Source organism: Tinamus guttatus, unplaced genomic scaffold (genome assembly GCF_059628265.1).
Source record: "Tinamus guttatus ecotype Peru unplaced genomic scaffold, ASM5962826v1 Tinamus_guttatus_pri_ptg000616l, whole genome shotgun sequence".
In the NCBI taxonomy this organism is placed as follows: Eukaryota; Metazoa; Chordata; class Aves; order Tinamiformes; family Tinamidae; genus Tinamus; species Tinamus guttatus.
The window spans coordinates 712,388-730,144 of NW_028289150.1; the positions used below are offsets into that span (position 1 = coordinate 712,388).

Genomic DNA, 17,757 nt, shown 5'->3' on the forward strand with positions numbered 1-17,757 from the left:
AAAGTCCTGCTCTGCCGGGATGTGTCTCCAGAAAGCTGCAGTTCCCATGAGAAGGCTGCAGTGAGGAAATGCCTGCTGTGGGAGTGTGGGGGTGACATTGTCAAGCAGAGGGTCTGTCCCCACAGGCTGCTGCCTGAGTCTCCTCCCCTCCACTGTCCCTCCATTTGTAATGTTACAGCACTGGAGACAGAAGGGAAGAGCCCATAGCGACGTCTGGCTGCCACCATCACAGGAGAGGGGTTTGAGATGACACCCTGACGGTGCCTGGGACAACTGAGCACTCCTAATGGACATGGGGCCCATGGTCTCACCCCATCTGTACTCGTCTGAGCCTAACACTGTCCCCCTGAGCTCCCTTGGTGCCAGTTCTGGAAGAGACGCTGCACGAGGAAACTCTCCTCATTGCACTAGGGGCATGTGAGGGAGCTCGAGCAGTGGGCTCTGAAGTCCCCCCTCTCTGCTGGAGACGGGGGAAGAAGCCTGGCTTCCTGCTTCAACACAGGATGTGGGTCCAATTCAAAAGAGAGGTTCCCAAGGAGACATACAATGAAGTGAATATACTTATTTATTTACCTATTATATTTGTCTGAGATGGATAGACAAGAAAAAAATAAGAAGGAAATAAATGCATAACACACATCCTTGATGAGGGATATTCTACTGAGTGAATGGACGTGGGGCAGGTATTGGCAATGACCTCATATCCATTGAACCATCATTTCTAGTGTGTCCCTGAGCTCCTTGTTCCTCATGCTGTAGATGAGGGGGTTCAGTGCTGGAAGCACCACTGAGTACAGAATGGACAGCACGAGATCCAGAGTTGGGGAGGAGAGAGACGAGGGCTTCAGGTAGACAAGTATGTCAGTGCTGACAAAGAGAGAGACCACAGCCAGGTGTGGGAGGCACATGGAAAAGGCTTTGTGCTGGCCCTGCTCTGACGGGATCCTCAGCACTGTTCTGAAGATCTGCACATAGGACACTACAATGAAAATGAAACACCCAAAGCCTAAACAGACACTAATCCCAAGAAGCTCAACTTCCCTGAGGTAGGAGTCTGAGCAGGAGAGCTTGAGGATCTGGGGCATCTCACAGAAGAACTGCTCCACCACATTGCCTTGGCAGAGGGGTAGGGAAAATGTGTTCCCACTGTGCAGGAGAGCATGGAGAAACCCACAGCCCCAGGCAGCTGCTGCCATTTTGACACAAGCTCTGCTGCCCAGCAGGGTCCTGTAGTGCAGGGGTCTGCAGATGGCAACGTAGCGGTCATAGGCCATGACTATGAGGAGAGAATACTCTGCTGACATAAAAAAGACAAACAGAAAGATCTGGGCAGCGCATCCCAAGTATGAGATCGCCCTGGTGTCCCACAGGGAATTGTGCATGGATTTGGGGAGAGTGGTGGAGATGGAGCCAAGGTCAAGGAGGGAGAGGTTGAGGAGGAAGAAGTACATGGTGGTGTGGAGGTGGTGGTCACAGGCTACGGCTGTGATGATGAGGCCGTTGGCCAGGAGGGCAGCCAGGTAGATGCCCAGAAAGAGCGAGAAGTGCAAGAGCTGCAGCTCCCGCCTGTCTGCGAATCCCAGGAGGAGGAACTCGTTGAGGGAGCTGCTGTTGGACATTTAATCTCGGTTCAGTGCACTCTCCAACGAGGAAAAAGCATCAACAAGTTAAAGTTAGAACAAGCTTCTCTGAATAAAATCCATTCCACTCCTCATGGTACCCCCACATGGGTTCTTTCCTTTACCTTGTTCTGCTCCCTTTCTTGACCTCTGGTTTGTGCTGGGTGAGTGTGCTCTGCCTCTCTGCCTGCTTCCAGGGCAGTCAGTCCTGCTCTACTGGGGGGTGTAAATGGAGGTGTCAAATTGACTCATGCATTTGCAGGGGACACCTGGGGATGGGTACTGTGACCTAAATGAAGGGGATTTGGTGGAGTGAAGGGAAGTGGGAATATTCTCCACTTATTATTGAGACAGAGAGAGAGAAAGAGAGGGAGAGGGAGAGAGACCACACTCATGACAGCTCTGTTTGAGATGGAAGATCACTAGGAGGGATTAATCTAACCCCCCTTCCAGTTTGCTCTCTTCAACAGAGGTGTCTGGACCTGAATCAGTCACAGCAGTTCCCACTCCAGCAAGGAAGAGGAACAGTGCAGTGAAGGCAGGGGCTGAACTGACTCCTTCTGGGCATCTCATTTCCACTAAGACGGACCCCATCCTCACATCACCTAAATGTCTTCACTGTTGTTTGAGGGAATGCAGTGGGAGAGGGAAGTTACTGCCTGAACTGCAGCTGAATTCCCCTCCTTAGCTCCAGAGAGCAAAACCAGATCAGCACAGACAGGTGAAGGACGGAAGAGCAACAGTATGAACCTTCTGGCAAGGGAAAGTAAGGAGCAGCAGACAGAGGAGCACTGAGGAAAGCCTTCACCTCCCCCAGCTGTGCACGCCACCCCCCAGACAGTGACATCTGAGGACAGTCCCTCTCAGTCCCCTTGTCCTGCACTGGGAAAGGACCAGGCTGCAGGAGAGACGCAGCCCCTCTTCTACCAAGGAGGGGGCTCGTGGCCAGCACCCCATGGCCTTGAGGGGTGGGAGAGGAGACACGGGGCTTTGCTTAGAGGAAGACGTCTCCGTTGCAGGGACTGACTGGGATGATCCAAATCCCACCTCTCATAGCAATTATGTTTATAGCTCCCTCCCATTTGCTGATTGTATCTCCACTGCTGGAGCTTTTCCTGCTGGCAGATCTTCCTCTGCCCCATGTCTTCTCCCTGTCAGTGTCACAGACACTGTCCCATCTTCTGAACACTCACCCTGCTCTGCAGCAGCCCAGGGACATCTCTGTGTTTGCAGGTGGGGAGGAGAAGGTCAGCCAGACCCTGGTGAGGCCAGAGAAGGTGATGCTGGTGCTGTCTGCAGTCAGAGAGGGGTAAGGGACTTGCTGAGGTTCCCCACAGATCTCTCCATTTAAGGAACTGGGAGTCTCAGTCTCCCGCCCCAACCTGGCATCTCCTTTCCATACACCCCTGGCCCTTAACAAAAAGGATGAAACTGAAAACAGACTCCTGAAAGCTCCTTGTCTTTAACATTAACACTGCCTTGACTGTTCTCTTGGAAAGGCTCCTTCAGAAAATGAGACTGCCTTGATGGGCGTCTCTCCTCCCACCCAGAGCATCTCCCTGCAGCACCATGGGGATTTCCCCAGGCAGACTGAGTGCTGACCCTTGCAGGGGGCAGAGTCACTGCCCCGGCACACAGCACCCTGGGACACAGGGACATGGCTCTGAATTACAGCCCATACAGACCTGGGTGCATCCCAGCACCGTCCCTGTTAGAGGGCAGTTGTGATGCCCTGTCCCTCTGAATGTGTGGCTGGGAATCCCTGCTCTAACACAACCTCCTAATTCAAACAGGAGAGATGGGAGAGACACCCTGACACATCCTATTGATCTGAAGGTGCCAAGTTCAGAAGCTCCCTCCAGGACCCACAGCACTGTTGCCCTGCAGACATAAACTTACCATGTCAAGGGTTGGGAAGATTTCTCCCTGCCCTGAGACTCTCAGCTGTCCTCCCATTCCCTACTGCCTTTCACTTATGAGTGACTCATCCCAGCCTGGTGCCTGCAGGCAGTGCCCTGAGTCTTGCTGCTCCTTTATGAGGAGCTGCTCCTGGGCAGAGCTGTCTCTCTGCAGAGCCTGCCAAGTTGCCATGGGCTCCCACAGTCCCAGGAGCCAGGCCCAGCTCAGGAGCAGGGACCCAACTGAAGACGGGACGTTTTCTGTCCCTTGTGCATTCCCGAGATGGTCACAGGGCTCCAGGGCTGATGGTTCCTGAAAGGTACTGAAAGGTCACCCCTGCCACCTATGGCAAACGTCCACTCACGTCCACAAAATGGTCACTGATGGTCTCTCTGTTAGCCGTGGAGAGAGACTGAGACATTGCACTTGGTCTCATCAGAGGATGGTTATCTAAGAGAGGTGGACGTGTCCTACTCTACAAGACCCTGCTCCCATCTCATAAGCAGACAGAACACATGCACAGGGGCAAGAACAGCACAAGTCCATTTCCTCGTGCTTCAGGACCTAATCTGGAGGAGTACAGCAGGACACCTAATGCCAGCACATCTAACACTCCACAGTCTCAGAAAAGGATTCTGTTTGCCCAACTTTTGGGGTCTAGAAAACAGCTATGTGCATGAGAGTTCCTTGTCCAAGCTCTCATTGTAGTCAGTGGAGATGGTGGCAGGGAGTCAGCTATACACACACGCTCACCCCTTTGGACTTCAGAAGGGACAAAGGTTGGTCCAAGACTCTCCTGCATCAGCCAGGTGGAGAATCTTCTTGGCCATCTGACATCTCAGTGCCTACGACCCTCTAGAGCTCCACTCGCTCAGACCTCTGCAGAACCAGACATTGCAAAGACCTTGCATAATTCACTGCAGACCATTGATTTCATGAAATGACAACAGGTCTACTAGGCCATGTCAAGTGCATGGGGTGTCCAGCACAGCCACCATGTTCCTAGCACATTCAAAAGGAAAACAAGAGAAAAATCAGACCTTTCAGAAATGGTTGGTGGGCAAGCACCCTAGGCCACCTTGGTTTTCACACCTGCTCCCCAAAACTGATTCCCACCACTGCCTTCACGCAAAGACCCCCTTGGAGAGGGATAACAGCTCCCCTCCTCTGGGTAGCCATGCTACCACTAATGCAGCCCCATAAGTGTCTGGCCTTATTCACATGAACATGCACCACTGGCTCATATGGCATCCCTTGTAACATGCAGGCCCTTCTCTTCAGGCCAGTCCCCAGTTCCTCATGTTCTGCTCTGTCTTCATAGACAAGGTTATATTCTTCCCCACATTGTGGGGCTGCCAGGAGATTTCCTTGGTAGTGGGAAGCCGCATGAAAAAATGAAATATCCTGGAAAATCCCCATCTTGGGAATGTCAGACTGTGCATTAGAATGAGGAAATGTCACTTGAAGGCTGGTGCTGTGGTGCAACAGGCCACCCACCAGGACGCAAGGATCATCCCTTGGCTTTGTGTTACAAGGAACAGCCAGTGGGGATGGAGAGACATTAGTGAAGGGAAGGACATCCCGTGTGAGAGCAAAGTGAGGAAGCAGGCTGCGCGTTTACAGGCTGCATGGGCATAGCCGCAGGTTTGAACCAGCATAGGACAGACCGTGGTGGATACAGCGAAAGGCACTGCCAAAGCTCAAACACCCCAAATAAGGTTGGCATCCTATTGGCTAAGACTGTTGTCTCTGCCACCAAGACCTACCAGGAGGCACTGGGGCCTCATTGTCCCCCTTGCCAACACCTTGAAAGGTGTCGTATCATTGCCCTGCACTGAGCACTGCACACCCCCACCCACATAACATCCCCAGGAGGACCTGGAAAACATGTAGGGGAAAGGATCTCCCTTTGAGGAAGCTCAGTGACCGAGCTTGGGCATTCTGCCTGATCAAACACATCAAGGGTTAACGTGGGATCAGAACCACCTGCACATTTCCTCTACCTACCTGTTACCAGTGATCACAGTTTTCTCCTCCAATCAGCCCCTGGGGAATCTTTGCTGCTAACGACTCTCAGTGGGATCCATTAATGTTCTACAGAACTTTGGAGGTTGCTTCTGACTTTGAATTCTTGAACATTTTGTTCAGTCTCCTCTCAGTAACTGAGGTTCATGGGCTCAGCACCAAATGCACTATGGGGCTCATTAAAAAGCAAAAAGCTTTGACCAACTATGTCTGCCCTTGTGATTTTCATCAGGTCTTGCAAGGCTAATTGGAGAGGTTTCAGGAGTGTAGCTGAAAGTTGGAGACATCAACAACATGCAAGTATTTCTGCCCTTAAAGGTTTTTATTGCTATTATTAATATTCAGCTTTCAGAGTTAAGTGACAGCAACATCCTCCAAACTGTATCAATCCAGAGTGACTCCCAATGAAGTCTGTGCATGTAGGGAAAAGAGTGTCCCAGAGCTCAGGCACTGTATGGACACTCTTCCCTCTGCCTCCCCAGCCCTGACATTTCTCTCATCAGCCACCTGGGACTTCCATCACTCCTGTTAGAAGCTTCCCTATTCCTCTGATGTCTGAAACTGAAGGTTACAGCTCATCTGCCCCAACTCTCAACTGCTTTCCTTAGAGAACTAGCTCCAAATAGGCCCAGGATTTTTCTCAATTACAAAGAAACAGAAATAAAGCATGAAATAATTCCATAAATAAGATTTATGCCCTTTGATTGTAGGCTAAGTCCACGATGTCAACAATGAGGACCCCTGGCCACAAGGGAAAGCCTTACTGAAAAGACTGAGCAAGCTTTAAGCTCTCTGAAGTGCAAACCAGTGGCTGGGGCTCTGAGTGAACAGAGTAAAAGGAGTCCCAATACTGTGGCTTTACAACGGCCAGCTCGTGTCCTGTAAAGATGGTGTTAAAAACTGTCAGTTTAAGCAGGACACACGGGAATGAGAGAGCCACACATCTCCTGGGTCATGATGTGGGCCATGCTCCTTTTGGAGATCCCAGACCTGCCTCAGCTTTTCCACAAAAGTAGGAAAAATCCTCTGATGCTATTTCCTAGAGAGGAGAGATTTTTCTGGCTGCTCAGAGCAACCCAAGCAGGAGCTGAGGATGTCATAGGAAACCCAACCCACCAACACCGAAAGCACTGGGCCTTCCTGAACCCTCAGGCCAGGAGCAGGAGGGGACAGGGGAAATAGCTACGTCCCAGACTTCCTCCATCAGGCCTTCAGCTCCACAACTTGTCGTGGCTTCAAGGGAGCTCCCTAACCAATACTTCTTATGATCCTGGTGGACAGAGCAGACTCAGCAGACACAGAGAAGACAGGGGAGAGAAGGGCGAGAGAACTCAGGGTGTAGAGTGGGGCTCACTGTGCCGTAGAAAAGATGCTAGAAGCTGAATAAGCAACCCAAAGAAATGAGTAAAGGTCATGTTTTCCTTGGTAGTGGCTTGGAATGCCACATCTCTGACAGGATTCAAGGCAGATGAGTTGTCTCTTCTGCAAGATTTGCCCCAGGACTACATAAAACGTCTAGCAGGGATGTTGGCTGTAGAGGTGCTCACAAGCTTTGGCAGTTGGGGAGAGGTGAGATGGTCACCCCACAAGTTTCTGAACAAGACAAAATGCAGCTCCTGAGGCCGGCAGTGCCTTACAGGCTCCATAAAGGAGTCCGCACAGCAGCACCGCAGTGTGGGGGCCTGTCCTGAGGCACCGGGGTCAAAGTGGGAGAGATTCAGAGTGCCAGGGCTCTAGAGATCCCAAAGAAAGGCAGGGTGCCAGGAACTGAACCCAGGGGAAAAACACTACCTGCAGGTGTCATGGAATATGTCGAGAACTAACTACGGTACAAGATGAGAAAACGCTTTCCTCAGGGTCAGAGGAAGGAAAGCTGGGCAAAATTAATGGGGATCTGGAGGAACTTGCCCAGATTTTCTGCCCGGCCAGACCCATGGTTTTGGAGTCTACCAGAAATTACAGGCCCGTCTCATGCCCTCTGCAAGGAAGGAAGGAAGACGTGTTAAGAGCATGTTTGCTCTTTATTGACACATCATCTCCATCTCAAACACCACAGACCAAGAAACCTTGCTGAGGACTTTTAAAGCAAAGACCCTGTAGAGCCTGTCTCAGGAGAGCAGATTCCCTGAGCCTGTATTAGGGGATTTCTGAGGATGAAGATCTGAGAATCTCTCTGCATTCCTATCCCACACTTTGTGAAGAAAAAGATTTGTTCTTAACATCTGAGAAGAATTTCCCATTGTCCATATTTTCCCTGCTGCCTTCCATGCAATTAGTGTGCCCCTCCAAGAAAATGCTGCTGCTCTGTGCCCTCCACAAGGTACTAGTGCACAGCATGAAGATCCAACCTCTCCTTATCTGTCCCACACTCCAGCATGTACCCTGACCAACTTGGTGTCCCTGTGCTGAACCCCCTCCCATTTGTTCATTTCTTTGCAGAACTGGAGAGCCCAAATGGGATCTGGTATACAGGCATGGTCTCCACTGTTTCAAAAAGAGGAGCAGCACATGTCTGTGGCCCCACTGGCTGTGCTCTCCCAAATACAAACCCATGAGGGAGGCCAAACTATGGCACAGGGACTCAAAGAGGTTCTCAAATCTTCTGTCCTCAGAGATAATCAAAACTTCACTGGAAAAGGCCCAATGACAACACCTGTCCTGGGACCTGCCTTCAGCAGGGTATTGGATTCCTACCTCCAGCTGTCTCCCCCATTGCAGGCTCAAAGAATCTGCTATTCTGACACTCTTTCTAAAGAAGGGACCTGTGGATTTGGAGCTGTCAGCTCAATGGCTGGCCAAGGTCAGGGGTCTCAGAGACACCCATATCTCTGAGGGATTGGAATGGATTAGGGCCTGGGATGGAAAGATGAAATGAGGGCTCTGGGACTCCCCTCGGTGACTACTAAGGCACTGAGATGAGTTGTGGGTGCCCTTGGCCACCACCAGGACATACCTCTGGGAGTCCCCATGGCAACCGCCAGGGCTTTGTGATGGCAGTGGCATCATGTCCCCAGGGCCATTGTGATGGGGCAGTGCCCATGGCGACCAAGTCTGTGCTGGGCTAGAGCACCACCTTCAGGGTCACACTGAGGAGAGAAGCTCCAGCAAAAGGAGCAGCTCCCATTTGTTCCCAGAGCAGCAATCCAGAGCAAGTGCCCTGGAGATGGAGAAGGAGAGGCAGGCGAACGCCTGCTCCCAGCCCAGCAACAGGCATCCTGTGAGGTGCAAGCGCACAAGGAAGGTGAGTGGTCGGGCAGGAGGCAGAGGCTGGCAGCAGGGATGGGAGCACAAGGATGGAGAGCACAAGGATGGTGGGGCAAGCCAGCCAGGCATGACCTTCTCTGGCCAGAGGCTACTTATTGCTGGCTGTGGCGATGTTCTCCAACACCAAGCACCACGCCTGGGATGCTGCAAGGCCTGTATGGATCCTGGGAGCCCTGTGTGGAGGGTCAGAGAGCCTCTCTGGGCCAGGGGCAGCTGGGTCCTCCTCCACCATGAGCTTCCTTTCGACGTGGGGCTGGAGTTTCCTGCACCTCTGGGGCTGTTTGTACCTTAGCTAATGGGGAAAAGGAGAGGGCGTCCCTCGGATGGGGAATTAGGATAAAGGGAGGCTGCAGCCTCCAGCAATTGGAGAGACCCCACAGTCTCACAGACTCACCCTTCATTCGAATAAAGTTTTAGGACTCCTCTGTCTCCTTTGTGGACATTCAGTTCTTGACAGCAAGATTTTCCGCACAGGCCGAACCTTCTGTCACTCATCTCCACATTTGCCTCCCTCTTTCTCCTTTCCATCCTCTAAGAGGATTTGATACAGCTCCTTTGGAGTCTAGTCCGTTGAAAGGAACTTCCATTATTTGGAAATGGCATGCAGCCCCACAACACAGCTGCTCATACACCCTTTCCTGTCACTACAATGAGGGATAAAAGCAAATTAAATGAAATTCTGATATTTAGGTTTTTTCTTAAACTGCCTTTAAAACATTTTCTCCAGCAAGAAAAGGAAAGCACAAAACATTCCCTCCTCACCAAAACTCATTGTTGGGCACTGACAACTCACCAGTATACCAGAGTGGCCAGAAGCGGATGTTGTAGTACGAGCTTGGACATTTTCCAGTCCTGATAAGGAAAAATAAAAGACAAAAACAAAAGAAAAAAAACAAAAGATCCGCACTCAGCACCAGACTTAGGAGAACAGCAAGAATCAAAAACAATCTGGAAAAAAGGACTTCGACTTGAGGACCTCCAGGTCCTGATTCACGGGCGGTGAGCAGTACTTTTTGCCAGCAGTACTCTCTTGCAAACCCTGTGATACCCATTAATACCTCAGTAAGGCATTAATACCCCATTAATACTCCCCAATAAAACTGGTTAATACCCCATTACAAGCCTCAAGGACACCTTGATACCCATTAATACTTCAGTAAGGCATTAATACCTCCAGATTAAAGGGGTTAATACCCCGTTATAACCCTCGAGGACACTTTGATTCCCATTAATACTCCACTAATTCCTGGGCCCCTTCCCGGATGCCTGGGCCCTCCTCGGACGCCTGGGCCCCCCAACTCAGCTTCACCCGAAGCCACTTGTGGGGCAGGACGAGGGGCCCAGGCGTCCGGGCCGTCGCGTCGCATCCGACGGCGCCATTAAAACTTTGTACGGAAGTTCCCGCCCTCCTGTCCTTGTCCTGCCCCGCTGCCTCCTGTCCCCTCTGCACCTCCACGTCCCCCCTTGGCGCCCCCACAAATTACACACGACAGACCCAACATTGGGACTTTTCCTAAGCCTCGGTCCCCGCAAGCCTCCTTCCATCACCAATGGCTTAAAAACACTGTGGGTACCTCTTTTCTGAATAGGAACCTGTCAAAGTAACTTCACCGAAATAATGGTACCATGAGGGAACAAAGGGGGAAAAATGAAAGAAAAAGCTAAAAAGGAGGGGGAAATGGAATAAAAGGATGAAAATTAGAGGGAGAAGGAAAGAGAAAAGCTGAAAGAGGGGGAGAATGAATGAAAAAGAGGAAAAATGAAGGAAAAAACAAAAAGAGAAAAAACATGAAAAATTATTAAAGGGGGAACAAAAGAAAAAACTAGAAGAGAGGGGAAAAGAAAAAGGTAAAAGGGGGCGAGGAATGAAGGAAAAAATGAGAGGCAGAAAAAAGGATACAGCTAAAAAGGAGAAAAGCAAAGAAAAAATCCAAAAAGGGAGAAATAGGGAAATAAAGGATAAAAGGAGTGATAACAAAAGAAAAAAAGATAAAAGAGGGAGCTGGAAATGAAAGGGGAAAGAAAGCCTTGAAAAGGTGAAAACAAAAAAGACAACAATGCAAAAAAAATGGAAATAAAAATGAAAATAAGCAAAAAGGGAGGGAAAATATGAAAAAACAGAAGCTAAACTGTGATACACGGGACAGGGCTCTGCGGCACAAGGAGGACCAGCCACCAAGGTGCCCTCCAGCTCCAGCCGGGGGCTTCACAGCTTGGGACACTCCCCCAATGACACAGGCTGAGCAAGATCATAGAATCATAGAATCACAGAATGCTGAAGGCTGGAAGGGACCTCTAGGGATCATCCAGTCCAACCCCTGCACACGCAGGGTCACCTAAAGCACGTGGCACAGAAGTCTCCGTGGAGGGTGAGGCCTTGGGGAGCTGCTTCCCCAGGGGTCAGGTGCCCACAGTCCTTGGTCCTACCCCCCTGCCCCTCTCCCTGCTCCACACCAGCCCTGGGCTCTGCAGTCTAAAAATGGGGGCTGAGGACCCCTCGAGGGCTGGGACTGGGGCATCTTGGAGGGTTTGCGTACCAGAGCAGCTCCTCAGCAAGCCGGCAGAGACAGCGTGTGCAGTTCTGTGGGGGAAACTATGGGGCACCTCAGCTCTTTGCCCCATGGTGACAAAAGGGAGGAGACCAAGCCGAGAGATGGAGATATTTTCCTACTTTTATGTCCTCAGTGAACTCTGGCATCTTCTCAAGTTCTGGGATGTTGGGAAATTCTTGGATCAGGCCAAGGACAAAATCCTGGAAAAGTGACTCTCCTCCAAAGCTTCCCAAGGACTCCCTCTTGCCCCACAGTTCCTCAGCAGCAGCAACATCAGGAGGAGGGACAGCAGCCCCACACGCTGACACCCGTCACTTGGGCCATCTCCAGAAGGCTGATGCCTTCACCTTGTCTTTTGCCTCTGCAGGGTGTGCTGACTACGGGGCTTGGCACCTTCTGTGTGGTGCAAGAGCCACTGTGGCTGGGGCCAGAAAAAGTGCTGATGGTCCGAAGACCCATCTTCAAGCTGGCCACGCACCCAGCCTGGCAACAGTGGCTGAAACGCCCCAAGGTGACTGTTCCCGGTGAGTTGGCAGCACTGGGCCACCCTCCATTTCCCTTGTCCCCTCTGGTGGGCAGTGGGTGGGTGCTCCTCTACAGGATGGGGTTGCAAAGACGGCACCGTAAAGATGGGCGCTCTTCCCTCACACCTGGCTCCAGCCACCCGCTTTGCTGCAGCGCTGACCCTGCTCCTCTTCCCTGCAGAGAACATCAAGATCGAGCCCTTGGACTTCAGGCAGGTATTCAGGGGGTATTGATTGTAAACCCAAAGATTTTACTCTCGCTGTTGCGAGGCTTTTAAAAATTAAGGTTATAGGCCAACCGGTGGATATTCTCCACCCAGAAGTGTGGGACAAATGTACCAAGGTGTTAGTCGAGGAGACGATGTCTTCGGGTTGTGGGAAAAACCTTAAGGCTTGGGGAAAAGTTGTACAGGTGTTGCAGAAAAGCTATACAAGAGCAGGGGACTGTTGGTCACCCCGAAAATGGGAGTCGGGGCAGCCGCACAGACTTTGCACTCCCCAGATGATGGCGATTCTGCTGAGCCTAAAGATCTGCAAGAGGGCGATACATCCCCTCAATCCCTGAACCCCGTCCCGCTTACAGAGGAGCAAAAACAGCCGAAATCTGTTTGGGGCGAGCTAGCCGAGGAAGCTAGGAACATTGAAAAGAAGTCAGAGCTTGGGGACGTCTGGGCTAGGCCACCACCCTATGCCCCCCAAAATGGCGCTGAGCCACAAGGAGAAGGGCGGGGCGAGGATGCCCCCGGCAGGAACGGGCAGGAACCGTTAGATAAACAAGAGGGGGAGGAGAACAAGGAGGAGAAAGGTGGTTCGGGTGACCGGACAGGTGAGGGAGGCCCGAGTGAGGCGCTGAGAACCGATCAGAGCGGCCATTTCACAAAACGCCTCTGTGAGTAGGAGGCGGGGCGAGCCAAGGAGGGGGGAACAGCCCGCCCGCAACGGAAGTAGGCGGGACGGAAGTAGGCGGGGCCGGAGCCCAACGAGAAAGTACCGGAGCCCGGAAGTGACCAGTCAGTCGAGTTCCGACTCCGGATCAGACACTGGTGAGGACGAGTGGGTCACAACTGATTCAAACTTAAGGAAGGAGGAAATGAAGGTAAACAGAGCTAAGAGCCAAAATATTCCCATCCGAATTAAAGAAAAACCGCGAAGGGGAGGAACCCCTCTCACGGACTGGAAGGAAATAAAGATCGCATGTGCCGAGTGGGCCCCATCGGCCGCGCTAGCGTTCCCAGTCCGGGTGACGGAGGGGGGACAGAGGGTCCACTCGCTGATAAAATCTAAGGACATACAAGCGATTGTTAAAGCAATTGCAGATAAAGGGACTAATTCTGCCATGGTCTCAACCCTCATAGATGGTATCTTCGGGGGGGACGATCTGCTCCCGTTCGATATAAAACAAACTTGTAGGCTGATCTTTGGTGGAGCAGGGATGATCGTTTTCAAACAAGAATGGGAAGACAACTGCACAAAGTGTTTAGCCCAAGTAACTGGGGCAGATCATCCATTACACGGCTCCAGCCTGCAGCGGTTAATGGGTGCAGACCCAACAATGATCACCCCCCAGGCGCAGGCCCATGGCCTGCGGGCCCATGAAGTTACGACAACTACTCGTGCGGCCAGAGAAGCCATTCGCACAGCCTGTAGAGTTGTTGCCAGACCATCGCCATGGTCCTCAATAAAGCAAAGTGAAAGTGAGAGCTTTACACAATTTGTAGATCGTCTCCAAGCAGCGGTCGACTCTTCGTCCCTGCCCACAGAGGCAAAAGGCCCGGTCGTAGCGGAATGTTTACGCCAACAATGCAATTCGGCAACCAAAGAAATCCTGCGATCATTGCCGGCGGGGTCAAGTATCGCAGACATGATTAAGCATGTTGCAAAGGAAGAGCATCTGACCCCAATTCAGGTGTCTGTTCACACCGCAATAGCCAACGTAATGGCATGTTCTAAATGTGGCCAGGCCGGCCACATTGCAGTAAACTGCCCTTGGCTGGGGGACTCGCTGGCAGTGCTCCCCCCATGCCAAGATCGACCCAAAGGTCACTGTCAGGAAAGATGGCAGAGTCAAGTGGTGCCCGCTTAAGTCTATTAAACCAGACCTTCAAAATAAAACTAATGAAAATTGTGAGTTTCTGTTCACAGGACCGGATCATCGGACGCCCCGGTGACAGGCGTCCCGCCCGAGCCTGTGAGTTCCACGCCGACCGAATCCAGAAAACAACAAAACAGCCTCCGCAAGAGGGGGCCGCGATGCCTTTGCGTGATCTAAATTTTGGAACTTGTCACTATAGGACAAATAGAGTCAGATCAGCTCTTTAAATGGGTACTTGAACAGATCGAACAATCTCGAGTAATTAGTACAAAAGTAACTACAGGGTCACCAGTTTTCAGTGCCACGCCTTGCCAACTAGCACCCATTGAACCCTGTTCCAAACGCAGCTGGTACGAAAATTTGTTCACCGGTTCACCGTGGTTAACCACCCTGATATCCACCTTGTTAGGGCCGATCACAATGATCATGATGACACTGATCTTTGGACCCTGTATATTGAATAAGCTCATGCCGTTTGTCAAGAGTCGGCTAGAGAAGGTTAACGTCGTGTTAGTGGAACGCCAACAACTGCTTTAAGAATATATCCACTCAGTGTTATCCCCAAGTTATCCCAAGGTACACCCTATTCCTATACCGCGGTATTACCTGTCATCCCCTACCTTCTACGTGCCTTCTTCTTTGTGCCTTATGCTTTTATGTCAAGTTTATGATATATAATTTTAAGATTGTTATAAACTATAAGAATAGAATAATATAATAATAAGAATAAGTAAGAGTAATATAATAATAAGAATAAGTAATAAGGTAATAATGACAGTAAGTAAGAGTAAGATAATAATAAGTGATAACAATAAGATAATAACAAGATAGTAATAAGAATAAGATAATAATGAGAATAAGTAATTAGAATAAGATAAGAATATGTAAGAATAAGATATTTTAGCTAGTTTTGTTATGCATAGGGAGGGGGGAAATGTTGCAGATTACTACACTGTTGCAGATAGTTAGGGTCCGGCGCCTGGAAGATATCACGCTGTACGGAAAGGTAGAGCCCCTAATAGCCAATAGTGTTAGTTTATGATGTAAGCCGACGGATGTGACGTTGTAAACCTAGCTATATAACACCTTGCTACCCATCAATAAACGCCATTTGCCGTCCACCACACTGGTGTCAGCGAGCTGACGGCCCGAGCGGCCTGGGGGTGGTCGCCGTGCCGTTCCTGAAGCAGGTCGCCACGCCGCTTGAGCGGCAACACCTTAGGCCAAGTCCTCCTTATCTACAGTCAAGCGTGCTTCAGAAATGGGAGAGGCACATCACCCCAAGGTCTCTGCGCTAGTCGCTGCACCCATAACACCTTCTATCACTCCCTCTCCAGAAACTCTTCACACCCCTACGGGATATGAAGAGGAAACGGGCTAAGGGTGACCTCAGGCTGCCAAATCACAGGCTGACCAGATACAGGGACTTCTTCACTAACTTGATGTTATGATGTTATGATGAAGCAGTCCTGTCCCACATGCTGATCACTGAGGGATGCCACTAATAGCCAGCTGCCGCTTGGCAGCACTGTACTGCTGATCACTGTTCTCAGTGAGCCTGATGCTCCATCCACCCCCCTTATGGTCCACTGATCCTCTGCAGATCAGTTCACCAAATTGACTAGGAGACTATGAGAAACCTTTTCAATGCCCTTGCTAAAGTGAGAGTTTACAGAATCCCCTGCTTTGTCCTTTTGCACACAGGCTTTCCTCTTGAGGCAGGAGGCAACCAGGTTGCTCTGGGAAGGGCTAACTTTACTCTTGTATCAGGTTGGTAGGTGGTTTCACCAGGAAAATCTCCTGGCTCCTGTCCCAGTGCTGCTCAGCTACAAAAATTATTATTAGTTTGTCCTTAAACTCTCTTGAAATTCCCTTTGCTGCTGCTTGTCCTTGTTGTCTCTTGTCCTTTCCTGACCTTGGCCCCAATCAGACTTTCACCGAGGACAGTGACACCTTCACCTCTAAGCGCAGCCTTGCTGGGGTCTCCAGGCACCGCGCAGGCAGGCCTGCTCCATGGTAGGAGAGGGGTCTGCAGACAGTGGGGCTGCCTTGGGGACCCTCAGCAACAGGCAGCAGAGCAGGGGCACATTGCAGGCACCTGGTGGTGACAAGAAGGCAAGAGCGTCCCTCCTCCCTGGGGGCAGACGCCTTCTGAGGGCAAGGGCACACTGGAGATGTGGGGGACCCTGGGCCCTTCCACAAGGCTTCACACACGGTCTGTTTTTCTCCTGCTTTGGAGGTTTTCCCCACAGATTAATTTTTACTGGTATTCTTACACTTTGCCACTTCTTCCCACGTTTTTCCCACATTTTCCTCTACTTTGATAATTTTCCCATGCTTTCACTTTTTTTCCTTCTCTTTCACAAACATTCCCTCCCATGTTTGTGACCATTTTCCCACACTTGTGAAGATTTTCCTACCCTTTTGTCTTTTCCCCAACCTCTCCTTCTATTCCCATGCTTTCTCAATATTACCGAGCTCTGTGTTCTTTTTGCACTTTCCTTTTTTTCCCATCACTTCACTCTTTTTCCACTTTTGTAACCATTCCTGCACTTTTGACCATATTCCTACACTATCGTTCCTTACCCATGTTTTTCCCTATTTTCCAAGATCTGGGCACTTCTCCAATGCTTTTGCACTTTTTCCCACCATTTCAATCTTTTTCCAATGCTTATATTTGCCTTTATTATTTTCCAACTCTTGCGCTCATTTGCTGCACTTTTCCCTATGCTTCTAGTAATTTTCCCATGCCTTCCCTTCTTCCCCTTCCTTTAAGTGTTCTCCTACACTTGCCGTATCCTTGCCACTTATTTCCACTTGTACAACCTCGTTAAAAACCCTGTATATCTCAATAAAACCTATAACAATTTCTTACATATTAAGATGATAGCTAATGTCTCTTAGCTAGGAATGCACCTAGATGGGGACAAGAACAATTTCTTTACATTTTGACTGCAATTAACAAACAGTATTAACTCCCTTCTCCACTCTTACCACTCAATGCTGCACCCACAGGGCAGGAATTTCGGGGGTGGTAAATGCATGTAGGCAGAAAGAAGCCCATGTCAGGAACCTAAGCACAAGAGTCCCAAGTGTTTTGTCTTTTCATGGTGGCCGGTTGGGGGTTGGCGTCACATGAAGCTGATGGGGTGTAAAACGCGGCTGTTCCCATGTGCTGACCTGATGGTCAAGCAGGCGGCTACACCGGTGAGGAGAGCCTCAAAGTGGGAGCAACTCGGGGAGGAGGAGGACTCCAAAAAGAGTGAGGAAGTGATGGCCTGGGATGGCAAGGAATAGCCACGGGGTGATGTGGGAAAGAGAAGCTCAGGGAGGGAGCAGCAGGATGCAGGGAGCTCTGCCTTGGGATGAACCAAGAGGCAATCGAGAGCACACGGGCGAGGATGGGGGTGGCCTCGTGGTGGGTGTCTGCTATGGAGCGCCTGACGAGGGGCAGCCTCTGCAAGGCCTGGGGAGCGCAGAGCTGTGGAGGGGACAACTCGTCCTGCACCCCAGGGACCTGCTCAGGAGTGGGGAGAGGAGGTGCCTGGTGTCCCCATGGCGACTGCCAGGGCTTTGTGATGGGGGTGGCATCACACCCACAGGCCACTGTGATGGGGCAGTCCCCAAGGTGACCGTGTCCCTGCTAGGGTCTTCACTCTGAGGATTGCGGCGCAACCAGCAGGGAGCAACTCCCCTTGGTGCCCGTGCGAGAGGTCCTCAGAGAGGTTCCTAGAGATGGAGAAGGAGCAGCAGGCGAACGCCTGCACCTCATCCATGGAAGG

At 50.9% G+C, this 17,757-nt stretch overlaps 1 protein-coding gene across 1 annotated transcript; it reads right to left on the minus strand.

Annotated features, from left to right (window-relative positions):
* Nucleotides 1-698: 698 nt before the first annotated feature.
* On the minus strand, nt 699-1,619 carry LOC148592383 (olfactory receptor 14A16-like). The gene has a single exon (XM_088535116.1). The coding sequence runs from the start codon at nt 1,617-1,619 to the stop codon at nt 699-701; it is 921 nt and encodes a 306-aa protein (XP_088391242.1).
* Nucleotides 1,620-17,757: the final 16,138 nt, after the last annotated feature.

Bases quoted from the DNA above. Each gene is read 5' to 3' on its own strand.
- LOC148592383 (XM_088535116.1), bottom strand. From the start codon at position 1,619: ATGTCCAACAGCAGCTCCCTCAACGAGTTCCTCCTCCTGGGATTCGCA.